The sequence below is a fragment of the Sparus aurata genome, chromosome 5 (genome assembly GCF_900880675.1).
Source record: "Sparus aurata chromosome 5, fSpaAur1.1, whole genome shotgun sequence".
NCBI lineage: Eukaryota > Metazoa > Chordata > Actinopteri > Spariformes > Sparidae > Sparus > Sparus aurata.
In genome coordinates, this window is record NC_044191.1 from 14984973 (window position 1) to 15009271 (window position 24299).

General features: G+C 43.2%; 1 protein-coding gene across 2 annotated transcripts in view; it reads right to left on the reverse strand.

Annotated features, from left to right (window-relative positions):
- Positions 1-6559: 6559 nt before the first annotated feature.
- tet3 (tet methylcytosine dioxygenase 3) overlaps positions 6560-24299 on the reverse strand; it is a 35722-nt gene continuing 17982 nt past the window's right edge. For both annotated transcript variants that reach the window (XM_030418395.1, XM_030418394.1), the window contains 8 exons: positions 22303-22393; positions 19206-19299; positions 17922-18130; positions 16716-16866; positions 16465-16554; positions 16126-16263; positions 15607-15961; positions 6560-13674 (listed from right to left, as the gene is read on the reverse strand). In XM_030418395.1, the coding sequence (XP_030274255.1) occupies positions 11879-13674; positions 15607-15961; positions 16126-16263; positions 16465-16554; positions 16716-16866; positions 17922-18130; positions 19206-19299; positions 22303-22393 (2924 nt within the window). In that variant the 3' untranslated portion in view covers positions 6560-11878. The remainder of the gene's footprint in view (positions 13675-15606; positions 15962-16125; positions 16264-16464; positions 16555-16715; positions 16867-17921; positions 18131-19205; positions 19300-22302; positions 22394-24299) is intronic.

The window sequence follows — 24299 nt, forward strand, 5'->3', positions numbered from 1 at the left end:
AAGTGGAATGCCACAGATTTAGATAGGTAGTGGAGTGCAGCCAGATGTGATTCTTCCTTTTGGAAAGGGACAGCGGTCAAGTGACCAGGTTTGACGAGCATCCTGCAGTAGCGGTGTTTAACCAAAGAACTCACTCAGTTGTTTCATATCGAAGTGGAATTCACTTCGTTCATCGCGGAAGAGTTGGGCAGAATCACAACTACACACATCTTGTTGTGTGCCACATTGACAGGGCAGACACAACACGCAAATGGCATTCTCAGCAACTTGGCTTATTTGAAAATTGTGTGCTGTGGCTCACTACCACTGACTTATCCATTATGTGGCTCAACCCATTACCATTCAAATATGCACTGTTGTAACGTGCAATTCAGACAAAACTACCTGCAAATGCCATGTACATCTGACTATGTTTGTCATCACTGCACATAAATATGTGCAGAATAATGCTTCACTTGCCCTCTTTCAAAAATGTATTTATGGCTGTCTATCAGTGTCAAGCTTTTGATCTAAATTCTGCTTTGTTGACCAGTTTTTATTCCAAGAAGTGCATGCTGCCACCTTTTGAAGTTTCAATAAAATCTGATGAATATGCGGCTGACTTACTGGAATTGAATGGAATCATTCAGAGGTTATCTAGATAGGATGCAAATGCCATGTACATCTGACTATGTTTGTCATCACTGCACATAAATATGTGTAGAATAATGCTTTACTTGCCTTCTTTCAAAAATCTATTTATGGCTGTCTATCAGTGTCAAGCTTTTGATCTAAGTTCTGCTTTGTTTACCAGTTTTTATTCCAAGAAGTGCATGCTGCCACCTTTTGAAGTTTCAATAAAATCTGATGAATATGCGGCTGACTTACTGGAATTGAATGGAATCATTCAGAGGTTATCTAGATAGGATACATGTGCCTTGAAAGACAACAGTGCCATCTAGTGGCGACTTGTATCACGTACACCATACATTCATGTGCTTCTAAGCAAAATAGACCACTTCCTGTTGGACTGAGAGTGTGGGTGTAAATGAGTCATTTGTGCGTCTTGTCATAACACACATGCATGCCAAATTTCATTCATGTACATGCATGTAGGGCGCCAAAATTGACTGCGATAAAACTTACTTCATGTTTCCAGTGGGTTTCCAGCGGGTGGCGCTATGGATATGACACAGTATTGATGCACAGATCTCTAGATTTGGCCGAGCCAGGAAATAGTATGAAGGAGATATCAGGACTTGATGCTTCATGGCGAAGGATTGTTATGGCGGGCTCTGCAACTGCCAGCAGGAATGACGTAGGATAAAGATTTTAATAACTTTTCATCTTCAAGGTCAGAGGATGCTACTGAGTGACTTTGAAGTCGGTGGTGTTACATCTGTAGGAGGAGATAATTTAAGTACGAAGATTGGCAATATTTCAAAATGGCGTCCAAAATCAAAATGGCCGACTTAGTATTGATGCTGAGATTTATTTGGGGAGACAGCCTCTACACTAAATAGAAGTTTGGTGTGGATAGGTAATTGTATGTTAAAGTTATAAAGCCTTGATGTTTGACCGCGAGGGGAAAAAATGGTTTCCACCGCCCCGCCCACTAAAGCATGTCGCAGCTGAAAGATTTTAATAACTTTTGTTCTCCAAGGCATGAAGAAAATTACTGAGTTAATGTGAAGACTGTGGTGTTTAAGCTCTAGGACAAGATAATTTTCTAAGTAGGCATGAATTTGTCAAACATTCCGCCACACATCTAAATAACTGACTTCCTGTTGTAGTGAGAGTAAGCATCCAAATGGGTTTTTTTTTGCGTCTGGTCATGATGAAGGTGCGTACCAATTTGCGTCCTTCTATGTACAAGTAGGAGGCGGGGCATCACAATAGGGGGCGCTACAGAGCCCACGCGTCACCGCCACGCCCCATGACCACACAGATCTCATCAGGGCGACTCCCTCTGCATTCCTGAGAGATTTGGCCAAGATAGGAAATTGTATGAAGAAGTTATGAGGACACGATGCTTTACGGCGAAGGATTCGAATTGCCCGCTCCACTGTGGCCAGCAGGTATGACGTAGGATAAAGATTTTAATAACTTTTCATCTTCAAGGTCAGAGGATGCTACTGAGTGACTTTGAAGTCAGTGGCATTACGTCTGTAGGAGGAGATAATTTAAGTACGAAGATTGTCAATATTTCAACATGACGGCCAAAATCAAAATGGCAGACTAAGTATTGATGCTGAGATGTGTTCGGGGAGACACCCTCTACACTTACGAGCAGTTTGGTGTGGATAGGAAATTGTATGTTGAAGTTATAAAGCCTCGATGCTTGACCGCGAGGGAAAAAAATGGTTTCCACCGCCCCGCCCACTAAAGTATGTCGCAGCTGAAAGATTTTAATAACTTTTGTTCTCCAGGGCATGAAGAAAATTACTGAGTTAATGTGAAGACTGTGGTGTTTAAGCTCTAGGACAAGATAGTTTTCAAAGTAGGCATGAATTGGACAAAAACGCCGCCACACATCTAAATAGCAGACTTCCTGTTGGAGTGACAGTATGGTCCCACCAGACTTTTTTGTGCGTCTGGTCATGAGGAATCTGCGTATTGAATTTCGTTCTTCTACGCACTTGTGGGAGGCGGGGATGAACATTAGGGGGCGCTACAGAGCCCGCAGGTCACGACCTCGCCCAACGACATTAAATTATCAAATTTTTCACCAGATGTGATGTATATTCCAAATTTGGTGAGTTTTTGAATATGTTCAGGCGTCCAAAACTGCAGTCAAAGCGCAGAAGAATAATAATTTCTGTCCTTCCAATAACAATAGGGACCTCACAGGTCGATGACCTGCTCGGGCCCTAATAAAAAACATTTGAAAAACAATAGGGTCCTTGCAGGTTCCCTGCTCGGGCCCTAATTACTGATCATAAAATTACAATACCTCCAGGCCTGCAGGAGGGATGCAACAGCTGAGGAAGTTGTTTTGTTCACTGTGGAAAACAACCGCTAACAATCGTCTGTATGAGCACTTTAAAGTGCCCACTAGTATCTTTTCATGTCACTAAAAATAATATCTTTTCAGACAACACACACACACACACACACACACACACACACTTAAGTTCTTCTGCTCCTACAATGGCTGATGTTTCTGTTGTTTATAACCTTTGGCACTAATCAGATCGAGTCTCTGCTGGTGTATGATCGCCAGGCTCTTTTGGATCTTCGACATAATTTCGGAGAGTTACGTGCATTCAAGCAAAGTGGGCAGAAAACTGTGCTCCCGCTACTACTAACGGGGATCCCGACTCACAGCTGTGCCGGGCCTCTGCTCCACCTCCTCGGCGGAAGCGTCCCCGCGGCCGGCTGGTGAAGCTGAAAGTCTGGCTGGCACAATCTTCGTCCATTTCCCGGACAGGACATGGACGTATTCATCCCTTCGCCGTGCCTCGGCGTTTCCTGGATCCCATCGACGCCTGCCTTGTACCCGTCACCGGCTCGTCTGAGGGACTCCGGCCCCGCCCGCCCACCTCAGCGCGGCGTGAACCCCCGGCTCCTGAAGACGCTGCCACGGGCTTCGCGACCTGCCGAACTGAAGCCCCCGGCTCCCGCCAGGTTCGGCCTGGTGAACGCCAGATCACTGGTGAACAAAACGTTTATCCTGAGGGATTTCTTTAACTCCCGTGGCCTGGACTTCCTCTGTGTGACAGAGACGTGGATCGGTGCCGGTGAGTGCAGCCCCCTGATCGAACTTCTACCGGCCGGCTGTTCTTATTTTAATTCCCCGCGGTCGTCGGGTCGTGGAGGAGGGACGGCGACTGTTTATAGAAACGGTTTAATTGTAGGTAGCCCGCTGTCTCATCCTCCTTTCCCAGCTTTGAAGCAAATGTATTTGAGGTGGGTCGCTCCGACCCGGTGCTGTGTGCCGTCATCTACCGACCGCCCAAATACAATAAAGACTTCCTAAATGACTTCTCTGATCTTCTGGCTGAAATTATGCCTAAATACGATCGTGTCCTCCTTTTTTGCCTGTATTGTTTGAAGCTGCTGTCTCCTGTGCTGCAGTTAAATCTGCCGCCCCTGCTCGCTGCCGTCGGATTTTTAACCATGTCACTGCCGGTCAGTTCTCTGCTGCCTTCAACCAGCTCTGTGTCCCCTCTGACTTAACATCTGCAAACACGGAGGTGCTCAGTTCTTGGTTTCACTCCTCCTGCCGAAACATACTGGACTCTGTGGCTCCATTTAAAACGGTGCAGCCCAAAGCTAAACCTGAGCCCTGGTTCAATGGGACAACTCGCGCAGCTAGACAGGAGTGCCGCAAAGCTGAACGCAGGTGGAAGAAGGACAAGCTGCATGTGTCTCGCCAAATCCTATAAGACTGCTGGCGCTGCTACCAGAGCACTGTTAAAGAAGCCAGAAGAGAGCACCTGTCAAACATTATTGAATCAAATTCTCACAACCCACGTGTGTTATTTAAAACCATCGAATCTGTTCTTGGCTCACCTCAGCCTGCGTGCACAGAGGAATCCCCTGAAATGTGCAATAGCTTCCTGCATTTCTTCATTGATAAGGTTGCCACTGCAAGGGCTCTCATTACCACACCTGCATCTGACCCCTCTGACCATGTTCTTTGCTCAGCTATGCTTGATTTGTTTGAGCCCGTGTCTCTAATGTGTTTGGCCAGATAAGCCATCAGGCTCTCCCTGTGACACTGTCCCGCCTCACATTTTAAAGAGGTATTCCCTTATATAGGGCAGTCAGTTCTGGCCATTATTAACAGCAGATTGTCTTCTGGTGTTGTTCCCCAAAGTTTTAAACATGCTGTGGTACAACCCCTGTTTAAGAAACCTGGCCTTGATCGTAGTATGCTAGCCAATTATAGACCTATCTCCAAGCGGCCTTTTATCTCAAAAATCCTGGAAAAAGTCGTCCATGCTCAGTTAAAGTCATTCCTGGATAAGCATGATATCCTGGAAGTTTTCCAGTCTGGTTTTAAAACAAGGCGTAGTACGGAGTCTTCAACGACACCCTCCTGGCTACTGACTCTGGAGAATACGTGATCCTTGTCCTGCTGGACCTAACAGCAGCTTTTGATACTGTGGACCACAATATTTTAGTGTCCCGCTTGCAGCACCTAGTGGTGCCGCTGAAAAAGAAAAATGCCTGTCTGAAACCACTTCTTGAAGACATTAAAGCATGGATGTCACTGAACTTTTTAAAATTTAATGAAAAAAAGAGATCTCTTAAGATTTTTGGCCCAAGCGGCTCTAGTGAACCCCCCCTGTTGACTTGGGCCCTTTGACACACTACATGAAGCCAACAGTCTCAAACTTGGGTTTTAAGATGGACAGTGATTTTAAACTGGACCGGCAAATTGGTGCATTAGTGAAATCCAGCTTCTTTCACCTGAGGCAGCTGGCAAAGGTGAAGCCCTTTCTTGCACAAAACCACTTTGAAACAGTAATCCATGCCTTCATTACATCTCGGCTGGATTACTGTAATGCATTTTACTTTGGAGTCAGCCAGTCCTCCCTCACACGTCTCCAGTTAGTCCAGAACGCTGCTGCTCACCTCTTAACTGGAGCACGTAAGAGGGAGCACAACCCATTCGGGCCTCCCTCCACTGGCTGCCTGTGCATTTTAGAGTTCATTTTAAGATTCTTTTATTTGTTTTTAAATCTTTAAATGGTCTCGCCCCGCCTTACTTCTCTGAGCTGCTCCATCCCTACACTCCTGCCCGGTGCCTCAGGTCAGCTGACCAGCTGCTCCTGGAGGTACCGAGGTCTAAGCGGAAGCTCAGAGGGGAAAGAGCCTTTTCCATTGCCGGTCCCAAACTTTGGAACGTCCTCCCACTCCATGTCAGACAAGCTCCCTCACTGTCCATTTTAAAACGCATCTTTTATTCAACCCATTTTTATTCCTCAGCTTTCAACTCAGCATGAGACTCTGCTCTTGTTTTAGTGTTTTAGTGTCTTATTGTTTTTATTGTTTTAACATTTTTATTGTTTTATTGTTTTTATTTTTTTTTGTTTCCTATGTTTTATGTTTCATGTTCTATTTCTTTTCATGTACAGCACTTTGTTCCAGCTATGGCTGCTTAAAGCGCTTTATAAATAAAGTTGAGTTGAGTTGAGTTGAGTTCTGATAAGCCACCTTCATTTCACAAGGTTTCAGGGCATAGTAACAAATTGACTGTCCCTTTAACTTTCATTACAGAGATTGCGTCCTTGAGGCATCCATATGTAATAACCCAATGATGCATACAGTGGGCCCACACAAGGTCTTTCAATGGTAGACCTTGACGCAGTGTAATTACTGATGTGAAAGGAAATGGCCTCCACTCCACAGACGGAGCTTTCTTTTCCTGACTATTGAGACACTTGTGATGACACCACCGAGAGGTCACTCATCAAAGTGGAGGGAGAAATCATGTGAAATTATGTTTGAGTAAGTCTTCTTTTAGAATAAATTGCAGACTCTCAGAGGTACGTTGGCCCTGTGCACCACTGTAATGAAAATTACAACTGTGACCTTGATCGGTAAAAATAATACAGCCACTTAACAGAGACACACTTCAATGTTTTTATTTATCGCGCAACATAAAACAATATTGTGGGTTTTTTTTACCACATACACTATGTATTCACATAATACACCATACAGCTACAAAGAGAGAGAGACTGAACAAAAACACTTTTTTTTTTTACATACTGCATCCTTGACATGAAAATAATGAACCAAGAACAATCCTAAAACTCAAAAAGGAATGTAGCTGCCAGTTTTGTAGGTTCATTTATATTTTTTCTATGGGCCAGGGTCTGAGTCTCTACCCTAAATTTGGAGTGTTCATTAAATGATGTGTTCAACAGACTTCTAAAAGTGGGCCATACACAGTGAGATGCATATGTATATCTATATTTGTGTGTATGAGAGAAAGACAAAATATACAAGGTGTTCTGAGAAAGAGAGGGGTGGAGTAAAGGAAGTGCATGACTGGGTAGAGGAAGAGGGAGGCAGTACACAATTGCTTTTCTTGTATTGTTCAGATATCTTAGCATTCAGTTACCATCAACATGTACAACATACTCAAAATATTATTTCAACAGCCTTTGGTACTTGCGCTGTACCAAATATGAAACCCAGATAACAGTCCTCATATAATATGACTCTTTATCTCATCCTAGTTGAAATGAGTTCAAGTACAATATGGAATGAATATTAATAAAGAATGAATGTGATCAACTGTTTGAGTGCCCCCCTGCCCTCAAAAAGAGATGTAAATTTGTAGCATTGTAACAAAAGACTTTTCATAAAGTCAGCACCAGGGCAGCTTCCGATCATGTGAAACTGCTTGAATCAAAAGTATAGTTCTCTTGACATTCGAAGAGCTCAGAAAAATATCTGTGGTGATCACTTATCCCTCACATTTTTTAATTTTTTTTTTTACACAGTGAATCTAAAGGTGTAGCATCATAGCACCAGCTGACCCCATTTCGGTACGCGCTCGGGAGGTGGCACCTCTCATGAGAACCATCCACCAAACTCGTGAGACATTTAGACATTTACAAAGTTATTCAGTTTCATGTACACTGTTTCCCTAGCACCCATTCCATTGTTAGGCAAGTGTGTGTGTGTGTGTGTGTGTGTGTGTGTGTGTGTGTGTGTGTAATGTGGGCCATGCATTATGGTGAAAAAGTAAAATCGGCCCTGTTGCTGTGCCAGTCCCAGCCTCTCCAACCTGTTGGCTGTGATGTTTGTATCATGTGATTAATAATTACAAATGAAACAGGGGTGTCATGAGTGCCAAGTGCATACATACTATAACGAGAACTAGAGTGGATATAATGATAGATACATCTAAAGAAGCAGGGAGCAGTCTCTTACCTGATAGTCTAACACAACTAACAAAGATTGCTGGGCTATAACTCGCTAAAACATCGTCCACTGATTCACCTCAGACTGGCTCTGCAACTACCATTATGTTCCTCAACATCCTCCTCTTTGGATGCGGTCCTGCACAGTATCATTGGTAAATTTATCAAGAGCAACTCTACTGATATTAAAAGAATAGTTCAACATTTTGAAAATTAAATCGCTTTAGTAAGAAGATTGATCACTCTAATTTCTGAATGCTATATATAAAGCTACAGCCAGTAGCAGCAGCAGGTTTGCTTAGCATAAAGACTAGAAAAATTATAGCTCAACGTGTTTAGACTTCAGGCTTTGATTAAAAAACAAACCATGATGTTCTAGTGAGCTCTTTTGTTACTTGTCTACAGAGTCAGGCTAGCTGTTTCCCCTTGTTTCAAGTCTTTATGCTATGATAACTTAACTGCCCTCTAGCTCCAGGTACATATTTAGCTTACAGACATGAGAGTGGTGTCCATCATCTCATCTAACGCTCAGCAAAAAAGTGAATAAGCTTATTTCACAAATCTTAAACTATTAATTTAATCAGCAAGCAGCACATGTCAGTTTAATGGTTTACTGACAGTCATCGAAATTATTGAGTACCACATAATTACAATTTTGGTATTTCCAAGCTTAAATCAAAATATGATATTGCCATTAATTAGTGACGAGTCGCAGGCAAGCTTTTTAAAACAGTAAAATTCATGTTTTTACTGGATATGAGGTTCTGGTCAGAGAAATGCAACATGGGGGATCCTCCAGTTATTTTGACTGTCGCCAGTGAGTAAGTCAAGTGTTATCTCATGTTACATAGTTGGGGCAAATGAACTTGTTTTTAGAAAGTGTCAGGTCTCTGTCAGTTACATGCTGACAAGGGGTACAGTACTTACGAAAGCAGAACAGCAGTGTTACTAAGCACACATTTACACACAACACATTGGGACCAAGTGTTGTTTACTGTTGTTGAGGGCTGTCAGAGACTTCAAAATACCCCCTTGTCATTCATGGTTCAGTTACTATCATCACCAGTTAAATAATCTTACCTAAATATTTTAATATTTACATTTTTTTTTATCTCTCTCTTGAGAAAATAAAAAACCCAAAAAAACCTAAGCTTCAAGTTGTCAATAATCGGCTCTTTCTTTTTGTCATTAAAATCAAGATTAAAAGTGCTTTTATAAATCTTTTCTTTCTATGTACAATTTGTATTAGCTATATAAAAAAAGATGAAAAAAAGCAATAACATCAAAGACAATCATTATCATCATCACCATGTAGTAATAAATAAGAGTAAAAAAAAAATAATAATAAAAAAAAAGCAAGTTAAAATGAGTGTGGATATCTAGAGCACACGAAAAGACATATGCATGATTCTCTGCCCTCAGTAGCAAGTTGTGATTGTGACCAGTGTCTCTACAGCGTGAGGTAGAGAGCTGGAGACCTTCGGAGAGTAGACCAGGGCCTCGACCTAAACAACCACCCAGCGGCCAGAAGTCAGCCTGTATCGAGTTCTTTTAGTTGCTCATTTTAGATTTATGTGAATCAAATAGTCACATGGTTGATGGAGAGAAAATAAAATGATGCAAGGGATTCTATCCAGGCTATCAAAGTCTCTCTCTTTCACACACCCAAGCCTTTGTCCAAGCGCACACACACACACACACACACACACACACACACACACACACACACACACACACACAGCGAGAGATTCATTGATTATTGGAGCCAACTTCCAGAAGCTACAGGGACTCCCTTTTACTCTCAGTCTTCTCTATGAAAGGGTTACAAAAACCGCATTGAGTGACTGTGCTTTCTCAGCCCTGGACAGTGTAAACTGCAAAAACTCCTCAAAAGGAACCAGTTCTTGAGCTGAATGACAGAGCTGCAACCCTAATGCGGCCACTTTGATTGGCTGGCTCTGTGGTGACAAGGTGCCTGCTGAAGGACACGCCTCGCTCTGCTCTAAGATGACAGCACCACGCAGAGGAAGGAGTGGGCCCTTCACAGTAAATCAAGTGTAATAGGAGAGCACCAAGTGTGTGTAGGAGCACCAAAATCACTGCTGTCCCAACACTGATTCCTTCTGCTCTTCCTAAAAGCATCTCCAGACTTCATTCACATTTGAGCCGCAGTGGGACAAAGATCAGCTTTGCCTTTAGCTCTACCATGCATGGTCAGCAAAAAGGGTGTGAGATCCCCCTCTGCTGGCCATGGATGGGTGAAGCAATAAGGCAAGGCTATACTGGCTTTTACATGGACCTGAAGCTCTTGTTTGTACACACCACTTTGAAACGGTATCTACTGCTGCCCTCTAGAGTTCACACTGGGAAGTGCTCACTCATACTTGAATGTTGAAGGAAGATTAAGTGTGTCTCCTGTTCCATTTGTATGTGGTGATTGCAGATATGTGCCACATAACAAAAGCAAAACGTATCAGTTATTTTAGCCTCTGTGAAGTACCAGATATGTGCTGCAAAGGAAAGCATGTGTAAGATAATTCATTATACTTTTCTTAGCATGACAAATTTTCTGCACCTTAGTCATTCTGGTACTCGACCTCAGCCAATACAAACATATTTACTTGCTAGTGCTAGTTGAGCCAATTATGTGATAGAGCACCTAAGTTCAGCACCAACTGCGACGGAGAGTTGCGGAATGAGAGTCAATCAGAGCTGGAAGTTGAGCACCAGGCAAAAGCTGAAGGGGTGTACAAGAGGAGGAGGAGCACATCATCCGAGAGAAGCAGCAACATTTTCTCCCAGTGTAGTTAAAAAGGGTGATTTTAATTATTTTCAACCTGGGTTTGTTTTATTCACCATGATGATTGGTTTTGTTTTTGTTTTAGCCTTGTAGGGGCTCTGCTCTCCAATAGTGGCGGCCACTTTTTTCAAAAGCGTCCTTTTACACGTTCTGCTCGTTACACTAAACACATCAAAAAGGTATCAGTGCAAATACAACTGATAATTCTGTCATACACTATATTGCTTTGACCACTGACTGACTTTTACCAGTTTTGTAGACAAGCAGAATAGTTTTAATTTGTACACTTTGTTGGGAGGATGGAGTGCACAGATTTACTCAGCTAATGGGGAAAACCTGGCACAAATGGGCAGACAATTTATATGCACGTTCAAGGCAATTAAAAACAAATGTTGGCTGGTCCTGGTACAGTGTGTCTGTGCTGTGCAGTGATGCTGGTAAACTCAATCAACGTCAGCCTGAGCAATGAACATTTTGACATAATCTTTACACTGGCCAAAACTAGGAAATAGAGGCCCAGGTCAATAATAATTGTAATTATCCCTCTGCCATAACTAGCTTAAAAATACATATCTGTATGTTGTAAATATACAGATATGTACATATGATTACTGTAATATTGATTTGCTGTCTTGTCAGGCAGATAATTGCTCCTCCTCTCAGTACAGCTGGAAGATTGACAAGAACAAAGATCAAACAGAAAATAGGGTACATGTTTTCCAAACATGGAAAAAGCAACTGTCTGATTGACTCAGACTGATTGATTTAAAAAAAAAAAACATAGAACCAAAAACAATCACATCATTAATAATAACATTAATGAAAACAGCAATAATTAAAAAAAACAAGTCTTCATTATAATAATACCTGTAATAACAACATTGACAGTAACAATAGCAATCATAATAATATTGATAATAATAGCAATAATTAGAATCATTAAAATTCTATAAACAAGAAAAAGCAATGGAGTTCCTCTCCAGTGAAGAGAGAGGAAGAGCACCACAGGCAGTGTGTCTGAAGCCCAAACCACTGCCTGACATGAGGTAAAAAACAATAAAAATGTCCCCTCCTCCAAGTGGACTGCGGAGGGGGCAGGATGGAGAGATGCCAGACTGCTGGACGGCTGAGAGACATTCATCCTGCTCAACGCTCTCTCCAGCCCTCCACTGCACCACTCTGAAGCACTCAGTCTGTTTGTGTCTTACTGACCTCAGACAAAGTGGCTGTAGGGCCCAGTGAGGCGGGTGAAGGCATAGGGAGACACAGTAACCATAGAGGTCGTTTGGAACGTGGGGGCTAACCGCGTCACTGGCCCCTCCCTCTTGTCTTTAGATTGTCCAGGTCCTGGACTGGCACCTGCCACTGTAGCCCCCCACTTGCGTTTCTTTCCAAGGGCCTTGATGTCCTCCTGGGAGAGGCCAAGGAGAGCTGCTTCCTGCTGCCTCTGTAGCGCTCTCTCTGCCAGCAGCTTCATTTTGGCCTCCCACAGAGCTAGGCCATGCATGGGCTGGTTGAGGTTCTTGTGCTGGTAGAAGACCAGGGAGATGCGGGTGGGGTGGGAGCGATCAGGCTTTTTGAGTGGAGTGGTAGCGTGTAGTTCCCGACGAGCACATTCAATCAGGATGGAGCCATGGGCTGGTGCTACAGCTACACCACCAATGTTGGGATCCAGGAAGTTGTGCTCACTGTCAGACCACACCTCATCATCGTCGTCATCACGCCCCTTGTTGCTCTCAGCGTCACTCTCAGCACGGCTGCGGTTCCAGCAAGCCTGATCTGACTGCTGCAGGGCATCAGGGAAGAGGCGACCCTCAGGGGCAGGGGACGGGGTACTGCCTGCCACTGAACCTCCACAGGACTTCCAGGCTTTCTCTTGGAGCCCAAGGGGAGTGGAACACCGACTTTCACCTGTCTTGGACCAGATCTTGTCAGGGTAGGCTCCTGCAGGATTGCTGTGCTTCAAACCAGGGCTATACACTGCAGGCCCCATGGCCCAAGCAGTTGGCTGAGGACTAGGAGCAGGGCTGGCCCAGTGCCTGGGGGTGCCTGGCTGTGGTGTAACTGAGCCTGAGTGAGAGCCACCAGGCTGTGGTGTACCTGGGTGAGGGGTGCTTGGACGTGGGGTACCAGGGTATGAGGACCCTTGATGTATGTTACCTGCGAGTGCTGTGCCTAAGTGAGGGGACGGAGATGGAGAAGAAGGTACCTGGTGTAATGGCGATGGGGCAGGGGAAGGCATCTGGGCATTTGAGCCAGGGTAGGATGTCCACTGCTGGGGATAAGGAGCGGGCTGCTGCTGCTGGGGATGCTGGTGAAACTGCTGCTTGTCTGGGTTCAACGATGAGGCTTCAGCACGTTGTTGAGGGTTCAGATGGCCCTCCCAGTTGGTGGGAACGATACTTCCATTAAGCCTGTGCCCTGGCCAGGCCGCAGGCTGGGGGGTGGTGCTCGGTGTGCTTGCACCAGCCTGGCTTGGCATTGTGCCTTCATAGACTGGCACATCCATAGGCTCCTGTTTGATGACCGGAGTTCCTCTGTTGGAGGACTCCGAGGTGACCGAGGAAGGACGGGACTGGTTGTAGTCAGCAGGCTGGGTGTAACTGCTGTAGTTTGGTTGGTTGGGTTGCTCGGGGTAGCTAGGGTAGGCCTGGGCCATTCGGGCCTGGAGGCTCTGAATATCAGGCTTCTTGTCTACTTGGTCAGCCTTGCTGCCTGCTTTGGGCAAAGAGCTATTTCGACCCTCATAGGTCCTCAGCTTAGGGCGGAAAAGTGCATTTGGGGGGTAGTTGTAATAGCCATTGTGCATTGCGGGCAGGTTGTGGTGGTAACCGTTTACTGGGTCTGGTGCAGAGGGCTGGCCAGTTGGGGGAAGGCCTCCCCTTGCATAGAAGGCAGGGTGTGGATAGATGTTATTGAATGGGTCTACTGCCTGCATGGGGTATCCATCTATTGATCCGTTGAAGTGCTCCTTCTTGATGATGGGCTTCACCTCTTGTTTGATCATCACTAAATGTTTGAAAAAAGGAGAGGCAAGTTACAAACTAATCTTCAAATGCATTTCATTTTGAAAAATTGGCATTTTGGGCACCCCCTGGTTTCACAGATCAACACCACTATCATTAATACATACCAGGGCCCGTATTCACAAAGACTTTTATATTAACGATAGGAGTACTCCTAAATCAGACTAAAAGTTTTTATGTAGGAGTTGTTTCTTAAAAGTAATTCACAAAGCCGCTTAGACCTACTTTTAGTTATGAAAACAGTGAACTCCTAAACTAGAAGTAACTCTCTGTTGCTATGGATGACGTCATTTTATAAGGACGCACTTAGAAGCGGTGATTGGTTGTTGAGTGACAGGGCAGCCCATTGAAAAGTCATTTAGGCCACGCAATGCATGAAGTGAAAATAAGGAAGTTGCCTATAAGCCCATGACAAAGCCTATGAAAAGATATTGGATAAAGAAATATATTTATGAGGAGAATTAAGTGCCCTCCCCCAGCCAAAAAAAATACAAATTAGAAGATTGTGATGAAAAATGTGAATTGCTCGAAAAGCTGCGTCAAACCACTCTCTATTAAAATTCAGGAATCGTGTGTTGATCCGGGCCATTTCCCAACAATGTCCAGTATATTGTAACATGCGTCAAAGACAATTTGTGTATTGATGGAATGCAACTTTTTCCGATTGACAAAAGCCCTATTCACACGGGACTAGTATAACCTGGGGACCTCCAGTAATTTGTAATAATTGCCGAGGTCGTCTGTGATCTTAATCCCGTGCAAATCTGACATGTCCGTAATTTGTAACGTAAAAATTCTACCATGAATTACCGACCATATTTCACCAAACACAGAGGTCATGTGATAATATCAGTCCCGTGCGAATCGGCATCTATGTGATTTGGGGTCGTTTTTTGTTTTTCTTAAGGTTTTTTGTGTTTTCCACTCCTTTTTTCTGCCTTTTTCCCGGTCGAGAATTATGGAGGCTGCATTGGGAATTATAAATTAAAGTTTTGACAGCATTTTGGGTGCAAATTCATGAGGCTCATCAGAAGAGTGAAATCTCTAAAGATGATTAGATGGATTACATGCATGGCAGCATGCGGTAAGGAACATTTTTCCATCTTTCAACAGGCTCACCAGTCATTATATTAAAAATATCCATATCTAACTGTTGAGGTCCCCAGGTAATACTAGTCCCGTGTGAAGAGCTGCATTTTCCCCGTAGCCAAATACCGGAGTGTTGCCAAACATTTTAACTCTGGCGTTATTGGATTGTTTCGGTTGGTTGGGGACGTTATTGCGTCCCTCACCAACTCAACCACAACTTCAATCCCTTCACGGTCCATCCAACATCGTTTTAATAATTCCCTGTCATTTAGCGTCTCCAAAACATTCGGCTGTGACCAGGTCTTAGCGAGTTAGGAGTGCTCTGGACTACTTCTAAGGTCTCCCAGACTTAGGTGCTACTTTTAGGCTTAAAATGTTTTGTGAATAACTCTTATTTTCAAAAATTAGGAGTCCTAAAGTTACGACTGACACGGCCATTATTTTCAGGAGTTGCTCCTAAATTCGCCTGTTAGGAGCTACTTTTAGCCTTAAGATTCTTTGTGAATACGGGCCCAGGTCTTTAACAATCTGTCAGACAAAACATGTTAGTAAGTTAATGTATTAAAAGACATGGTATCATCAAAATGATCTATTAGCTATTGTTTTAAAGTAAAAAAAAAAAAAAAGTTATGTAATGTTGCTTTAATTGTTTATGTCTTTTTTGGACCTTTGTATTGAAGCTCAGTTACACATTGATTGCAGGTAGGGTTAGGATAAATGCATTTCAGGCTACCAGATCAGGCTCCAATTCAAGCAATTAAAATTAGTTTGCCTTACAGTTACGACATCTTTTAAAGAACATCAAACAATCAACACAATAACTAACCTTTATTGCCTTGGGGTTGAGGGGAACCAGTGATGCAGACCTCAGCCTTAACCACAGTTTTCTCTGGTGTTTCCCCTGCCTGCTGCAAGAGTTTATTTTTCTTCTTCTCTGAGGAAGCCTTCTTAGCCTCCAGTCTACGCTGTCGGCAGGACTTGGCAGGTTCAGGCAACTTGCGTACCTCGCGGCGAAAAGCCTGGAGCACCTGAATTGCCCCTGTCTTCATCTTGAGGCGCTGGGCCTCCTCATTGCCAAACTCATCAGTCAGGGAGACCTTGTAAAGTGGCAACACATGAAGCTGCTCATCCTCAGGGATCCTCTTCACCTCACGGTTGTCCTCCTTAGTTAAAGTACACACCTAACAGAGAGACAGAGATGAAGAGGAAGATTAAATATAAATATGCACAAAGCTACTGTTTTTAGGTAACCTTTATGTAGGGTTGAATAGGTTAACACAAAAGAACAATGCATCAATTGATGACCTCAAAACCAAAAAAACAGGCACATGGTGAGTGATCTTACCACTGTGCAACCATTGTAGAGGTTGTGCTGGTCCTTATGAGCATGGGCACAGAAGTCCATGCAAGCAGTGACTCCGGAGAATGGACGACCTTCCTTCAAGCCAAGCCTGCACTCTGGAGCTTTCGACTCCGTCAAACACTGAGGAAGTAGGCAGAGATAACCAAGTCAGTCCCTGCAGGCAGGTATTTTCTGTTTTCTGGGAAATGTATCATGTGACGAGCCATAGTCTTGATGGTCTGGTGTACAGTATTACTCTGAGGAAGATTACAGGTCTAGTCTGTGGTTGCATGTTACAGTCTAAACTGTGTACGATGAATGTAGACTGAACACTGATCATACCTGGTTACTGTACGCCTGTGGGGCCAACTGCTTGTACAAAGGAGCCACCTCAGTTGCCAGATTCTGGAAACTATTCCTGAGTTTGTCCTCCTGACAAGCAAAAACATATTTCACAGGTCAGAACAAAACAGAGCCAAAAACAGTAGCTTTAAATGACTCAATGTTATGAAAGTGACTAAACTCAGTCATAATTAACATTTATATATTTCGTTATAATGCTATGAAACAAGTGGCTTTTATGTGATAAGTACCTCTTCAGGGTGATCTCCTTGTAGCCTGAACTTGCGTGGCATTTTGCTTCGGGCGTACTTACAGCCATTGAAGTACATACTCCATGAGCAACCGAAGGAAAAGGAAGCGCCACAAGTTTCAGGGTCCTTGCCTTGACACGCACAGGTACGACTGCAGGGGGAGACAGTGAGCACTCTCAGTTTAATGCATAAATGCAAATATTTTGACTAGGGTTAGGCGGATTTAACAATGTGACAGAGAAAGTTAAATGAGAAGTGCTTGGAGCATTACTGTTAAAGCACATTCATTCAGCATCCTGAAGTTTTATGAAACAAATATATTTTTATTTTATCTTACATTCATATATGCAGACAGATAAAATTTGACCTATTGACATGCCAATAATGCAGCTTGGAGGCTGCTGAGCCCCATATGGGGAATGGTGGTTATGTCTAAAGCAGGTAAACAAGAATGTGTCAGCATCAATTCATCCCTATCTACCTCCGCCGAGGGGGTTATGTTTTAATCTGTGTCTGTTTGTTTGTGTGTTTGTTTGTTTGGTTTGCCAGCAGGACTACCCTACTGAAGAACTTCCACAAAACTTAGATGGCTGATGTGTCTCGGCCCAGAATGAACCCCATTAACTTTTGGTATGGGTCCAGATAAAGGGAAGGATCCAGGATTAATTTTTTTCTCACTTTCATTAACATTGCAAAATAGGGTGTTTTTGGTCATTTTTTTGGCTGGTTTCTGTCATGAGTATCATTCTAGTTGTAGACATGAGGTGTATGACATGGACAGAAAGTACACATAAATGTGTGCACACATCTGGTGAGAAAGATGCATCATTTTTCTTTTGTGCATACACACATAATTTGGCTTGAATTTAGCCTAAAGCCTATGGAGTACTTTTCAATGTCACACATTACTCACATGAGCACCAATACGGCTATGGACCATAAACTGATAAAGGTTATGGCCACTAAACATTTTTAGCACACTTTCATTGGTCTTATAGGTGTTCCTGAAAGTTCTGATAAACATGGCTTGGGATAAAATTGTCTAGCACATGCTTCAAAAAGAGATCCTTCTCCATAAACAAAGTACAGGACATACAGTGAAGGCCCAGCAATGCAATATAATGCTGACAACCTGCCAATCGGACATATTCACAAACTTGTGAATGTTAGATAACCAGTGTCAAAGTGTACCCATCAGCTACTTACTCATCATTGAGGCCACAGCGTCGGCTGGTGGGGTTGCCATATTTGGTGAGGCTGTCAGTGAGCTCGTGGTACAGCGCGTCAGCCAGAGCCCGCGGGACACCTTCCCAGGCCATAATCAGGATGATGATGACAGCGTTGGCACAGTGATGACCAGCACGCTCACGAACCAGACACAGCAGCTTCTCTTTCTCGCTGCCACGACGGATCACCTGACAGGAAACAGAGCGTATCATTATTTTAGGTTTGACTCATCTAGGGGGGATAGGTATACACCCTGGGACTTTACCAGCGAAACCTTCACTAAGTATTATCTAATACAGGATTACACACTCATAAATTAAATGTCAGCTGAACCATAAAAGGCTGAAAAACCTACTGTTGTTTTATTCTGTCAACATTTGTGCCTACAAAGCAGTCGGCTTTAGAGAAACAAGACTCAATGAGAAACAGTGTTGGTTGGATGGTTAAGCTGCATACTGCGAGGATATTTGATACCTGTGCTGAAATCTGACCTGCTGCGGTGTCTGGACACCAATCCTTGATGTTCTTGTGATGCTATATGTTAAATAAATGTAGTTGGAGAGTCAATCCACATTACACATACTCATGTATATTTTTTATGCAGACAAGACAATTTTGTATAATAAAATATACTAGTCGACAGAGAATATAAATATCTAGTTTTTCACTTCTCTTAACCTCTATATTGAATTTCCCACTTGAACTGCTTTTTCTTGTGCAAGCCTGCTCCCTTTCACTTTTATTATCTCTTTCTCACTAATCACACTTTCTCTACATGCCCTGCTTCTCTGTCTTCGACACACACTCCCTCAGTAGGATGGCTGTTTTGAATCCATAAACTCATTAGCAGGATGTGTCAGTGGTGAGACAGGAGAGGAGGCTGGGCAGTTGTTACAGAGTGAGACCTCCTACTGACTTTCTCACACTGGTGACAAACAAGGCTAGGTGTCTCCACAGGACCCCTCATTACACACACACACACACACACACACACACACACACACACACACACACACTGTAAATCAGTTGTTGAGTGGCTGTCATTGTCAGGTGTAACCAAAGTCCAAAGGCACCTCCAACTCTTGTTTTCTCTCTCTCATTATAACAAACTCTGACTGACATGTTGACAGACTGTCAAAAAAGTTAGAAAAAGGGAAAAAGGGAAAAAGGGGAGACCTGGACGACTGCAGTCACCTTAACTCAAAGTTGTGTATTGTAACACTCTCTCAAAACTTCAAGCAGATGTGATGTAATGCTACTTACCCACTTAGCAATAGGACATCCTCGAGAGCTCTTCCCCTCTCTGCCTGTATACACCACCTTCTCAATCCGGACTGCATCCCCCTTCTCTCCATACCTACACAGGGGGAGAGACAATTTATTACAAATATCATCATATCAACATTTTTCAGTTGACCATTCATGTTCACTTTAGCAGTCGTAGTTTGGAGCCATTGTGGCTTCTCTTCAGATCAGATAGCCCTGATGCCTGACTCCAGAGCTCTGCATTTGTATTTGAATACACCAAAAAGACTATATCTAACGGCCACTTGACTGCTGATATGGATGTGTGCTCTACGCCTGTATTTACAATCCAAAAAAAAACCAAAATGAATCCAGTCAAAACTGAACTACATTTTCATGCTCTGAGTCTGTTTAAACTGTCTTATGCTCAAGACAGTTCAGGTCCAAGACAGAAACTCATAAAGAAAAGTGTGAATTACTGAGTCAGACAGCTCAGCGGATGTAGACTGTTGGTATAAGCTTGCCATCAGATGCATGTTTCAGGCTGTGTTCTCCTCCCTTCTACTATTTGTGTGTTACTGTTTTCAAAATCCCTGTCACTATAGGAAACAACATTCTCAAAGCTAGCAAGTACCTGGCTGAAAACGTCAAGTTACACACTAGGCCACTAATGGTAAGAACCTAAACAAACTCAACTTTTTTTCAGGGGCATTGTCGCTGCATCATGGGCTTAGCACTGCCCAAGATGGTACAAAGTGGTACTGTAAAGTACAAACAAGCTAGACTGTTTGTTTTCCCTACACCACAATGATAATTGGTACAACCAGACCTTTCTCCAGCACTGACAGGGCGTTGTGGAGCTATGCACAACTAGCTCAGATTTAACATGCTTTGTTGTTCAAATGGGCACTGAAAATGTCAACTAGTGCTAAACTATGGGTTATACATTATACATACTAACCTCAGCAGCTGTTAACTGCTTTTTTGGTGTATCTCAACTACTAGAAAAGACACAATCCTGTTGGTCAGAGGTTCATTTCATTTTGTTATCAAGAGTGTTTTTCCCTGTGTTGCTCCTAATATATTATTTCCTCTGTGCCAACAGAAGTCTGTGGCAGTGGTTGCATATGTCAACAATGAAAATAGACAGGCCAACACCAGCAGCATTGGCTGGTGAAAAGTGTTCACAAGTCACTGCTGAGATTCACACAAGCATGGCACAGTAAACCAGAACCCACTGGCCTCGACATAATGCCAGCAAAACGACCGCTTTTGGGGGTATTTCTATGCTGTGTCCACATGTGCACGCACAGACTTATTTTGTGTACACACATTTCTATTTGTTTTGTGATTTGGTGTGTGTGTGTCTGTGAATACCTGCCTGGACACTGGACTGTTGGGGATATGATTTGATAGTAATTAGTGCATGTGAGTGTTTCTACAGGTCTGAAGCTAAAACCGGGAGATGCACAGGAGGAGAGAGGGGTTAGAGGTTGAGTTGGAGTGGGGATAGGTCATTAGAACTTGTCAGATGTCTGCTCATGACTCATATCAGCTCTCCTGCCTGCGTGATACCAACCATTGTGAAACCTTCAGCCCTGAGCAGATCTGGTTTGACAGCGAACACAAGGGGCTCCTGCTGAATGGGAATCACCCTGAGGTGGCTGAGAGGGTGGGGCGAGAGTAGGCTCTATCACCACAGGGGTGGCCTGCTAGGGTCAGGGGTGGGTCAAAGGTCAGCTAGGGACACTGGGGACTTAACTATTATGTCATCTCTCAAACAACAAAAAGTGTTCTCTGGCCAAACATCCCCCCTCGCTCAACCTGTGCTCCACAGGGAATAATGACTCATTGGTCCTTTTGAAATCCAGCCTCTCAGTGAACAGCAGTCGAATGTTTGCCTCAGTTTAATGTTCAGTACTTTGAATAGGAAGCACAACACAATGAGGCATCCGGTTGTACAAGAGCACAACACTACTACACAAAGTGCTCAGTGTTTTGCATTCTAGGATTACAAATAACAGATCCCACAAGACAATGTTATCATGTGTTAATCAAGCTATGAACTCTTCATTAATCCTTAACAACAGCTGCTCACCTTTCACCAGTGTTACATTTTAGTATATAGCCAACATAATATAGGCCAGTAAGCCAATATCAATGACCAACTGGTGTGCTTTCTGGTGATTCCTTCGCAAATTGAACAAACTAGTGCAGTGTCTGTTCAATACCTGCTGTTGGGAATGTTTTGAAGAATTGTGCTGGTAATGTTGGGGGTTTACAGATCCAGGCTATCCTGGAGCAGCTAACAATGCCGCCAAACAACATAAAGCATTATGGTCATTGAGGCTAGTTAGCTAGCAGGCTACTGTTAGCAGAAACTTAAGAGTTCTCCTCCTGTTCTCGCAGGAAAATAAAAAACCTGTGTTGACTGCATCCCGCAACTCATCCGGACTCACTCAACCTTCTGCAACAAATTACTTCATCAAGTTGTTGCACCACGCTAATCTCCATTTTGTTTACGTCTGCTTCCCCATGAGATCACGTGAGAGAGATCATGTGCGGTGGTGCATTGCTCATTCTGGTATGATAACCTAAACAAATCCTGTAAAGATCAAACTGCTATGGTCTTTTTATTATCAATTCTGCTGACACACTGCAGACAAAGTAACAACAGCTTATTGCATTGGTTTGTTGAGGCTGTCCACTTAGTACTGCGTATGTGACACTGAATTTTAAAAATACACAATTTTTACCGTCTCTCTTCTTTACTCCCTTCCCTCTCTCTCTCTTTCTCTCTTATCTCTGTCTCTTTCTGCCTGTGATCTGGTTTATATCCTTCCTCCTCCCTCATTCCCCTCATTCTCAGCTATCATCTGCTGCTACTCCTGTGCTTTTTGCTCTGCTTCTGATATGCTGATGTTGCTGATACTTCCTGTTCCTCCTACTGGATTCTGGGTCATGGATTCCCTGAGGACAAATGTGAGGAGGAGCGAGGGTGGAGAGAGGGGAGGAGGAGGAGGAGGAGGAGGGAGAGGCAGAGAAAGCAAAGCATGTAGGAAGAGAAACAGAGAGGAGATTAATAGAGAGGAGAGAAGAAGAGGGAAAGGCTTACCTCCTCTCCATCAGGTCTCGTATGGAAGCTACAGTTGGTCCAGATCCCAGGTGATTGTAGTAGGGCCCTTCATCCTTCTCCACAATTTGTTCTAGAAACAGAGACAGTAGAAGGTGAGGAAACAAATAACTGGGGACAAAAATACAAATCCACATATAAATGTCTAAATGGTGGTGATAATGTATTCATTCTCTTACGTAACTTGTATTGTATTCATAACTGTAAATGTAATACAAGTATTAATACCACACTAATACTACTTTATGATTCATTTTCAGCTTCCTTGTCTTACACTCAGAGAGGAAGTGCAGCAAAGTTTGACTCAAGTTTTGGTTGCTTGTTTTAAAATTGAAATTGAAATTGACACATAAGAGAGGAACAGGAACGATCACTGTACTGGTCGACTTATCATGTACTGGTGAAAATTTGGTGAAAAAAATGTCTTATGAATTTGTAGAACAAGAATACCAAAGAGATCATGATATTTTATTTTCCTGATCTAACATTAACATCATTTTTTGGACAATAATATCAGCAGCATCAGCAAAGTCGACTGCGTTGATACTGTTGATATTGTTTTTGCACATTATATTGTTAAAATAAATAATTTCTCTGCTTGAAGCAAGAGGGTGATCCTCATATTAAATTAAATAAATGTCTCACTCAAGTTGATTTTATTTAACATTAAGCCCCTTAACTTCAGTCACAAATGAAGCCCTGTCTGCATTTAATCACATCTCAGTTATTGAAGTGTTGGTTAAAAGTTAAATGCATGTGTTTGAGGTATTTGTGTACATCCTCTTTGTAGCTGAGGCCAAATCATCTATGAAAAGCGTGAGAATATGCAGCCGATTGCAACATCCAGTTCACAAAAACACACGAACCTACATAGCCCCCTGACACACACACACACACACACACACACACACACACACACACACACACACAGAGTTGGCTGTGACCGTAGGGTGTGGTGTGTGTGTGGAGACACTCTGTGAAGCAGAAGCTTTTTGAGGCACTGATGAATGACTCAGTTTGTGTTGGTGTTCAGAGGGAGTAAGGGTGTGTCTGTGTGTGCTTTGTGTATATCTGTGTTTATGTTGTGTGTGTGTATGTGTGTGTGGGGGGTTTGACCATCGTCCTACACATTGTCTGTGGTTCCAAACCACATCCTGTGACTTCAGTGCTTATCTTTGTATGTTGCACTGTTGTTGTATGTATCCAGCCTTCAATGTTACATCCTAATTGACTTTGTATCCCTGTAACCACTATGTGTTTTATCAAAAAGACTGTGTGTACACTACACATTTTCCGCAGCAGATACTCTGTATAAGACAACATAACATTAGCTCAAAGCTCTAAATGTAAAAGCTTTACACTATCAGTTGATTATCTGAAATGTGGAAACACACTCTGTGCTGTGTGTGTCTCTGGTTCAGAGGTAATATGAGGTCACATTCCCTTGGTGGTGCAGGGAGGCACCAGGGCGTGGCTCATCACAGGAAGTGGAGAAGGACAAACTAAATTCTTGCATGGAAATTCGTTGTGTGTTTGTCCACATCGAGACTGTATAATGTATCTGTGTGTGTTGGAGGCAAATCTCATTCCAGCATAGTGTTATGCTCCAGGGAGTTGACAGGGCAGTGGGTAACCAAGGCTTACTATCAAGACTTGTTGTCTGATGGTCTTTACTATAGTAACAGCACACAGCTAAGAAGCATCTCCCTGCAGCTGCTCTCACCCTGCTGAGCACCCTCTTCAATGTTTAGGGACAACAAGGGTCAATTTACTTAGTCTTAACCCTTCAAAGCCCTACAATGAGCTCTGAGTAACTTCAAGAACATGGTGGTTATTTCTTGACAGCTTTTCTGAGGACAAAATCTTTCATTATTCAGTTAATGTACCGAGTTAATGATCTGTTACCCACAGCTGCTGCAGCAGTAAAATCTTGATTTACTGAGAAATTAATGACTTCCTGAACAGACAGGCTGGTTATT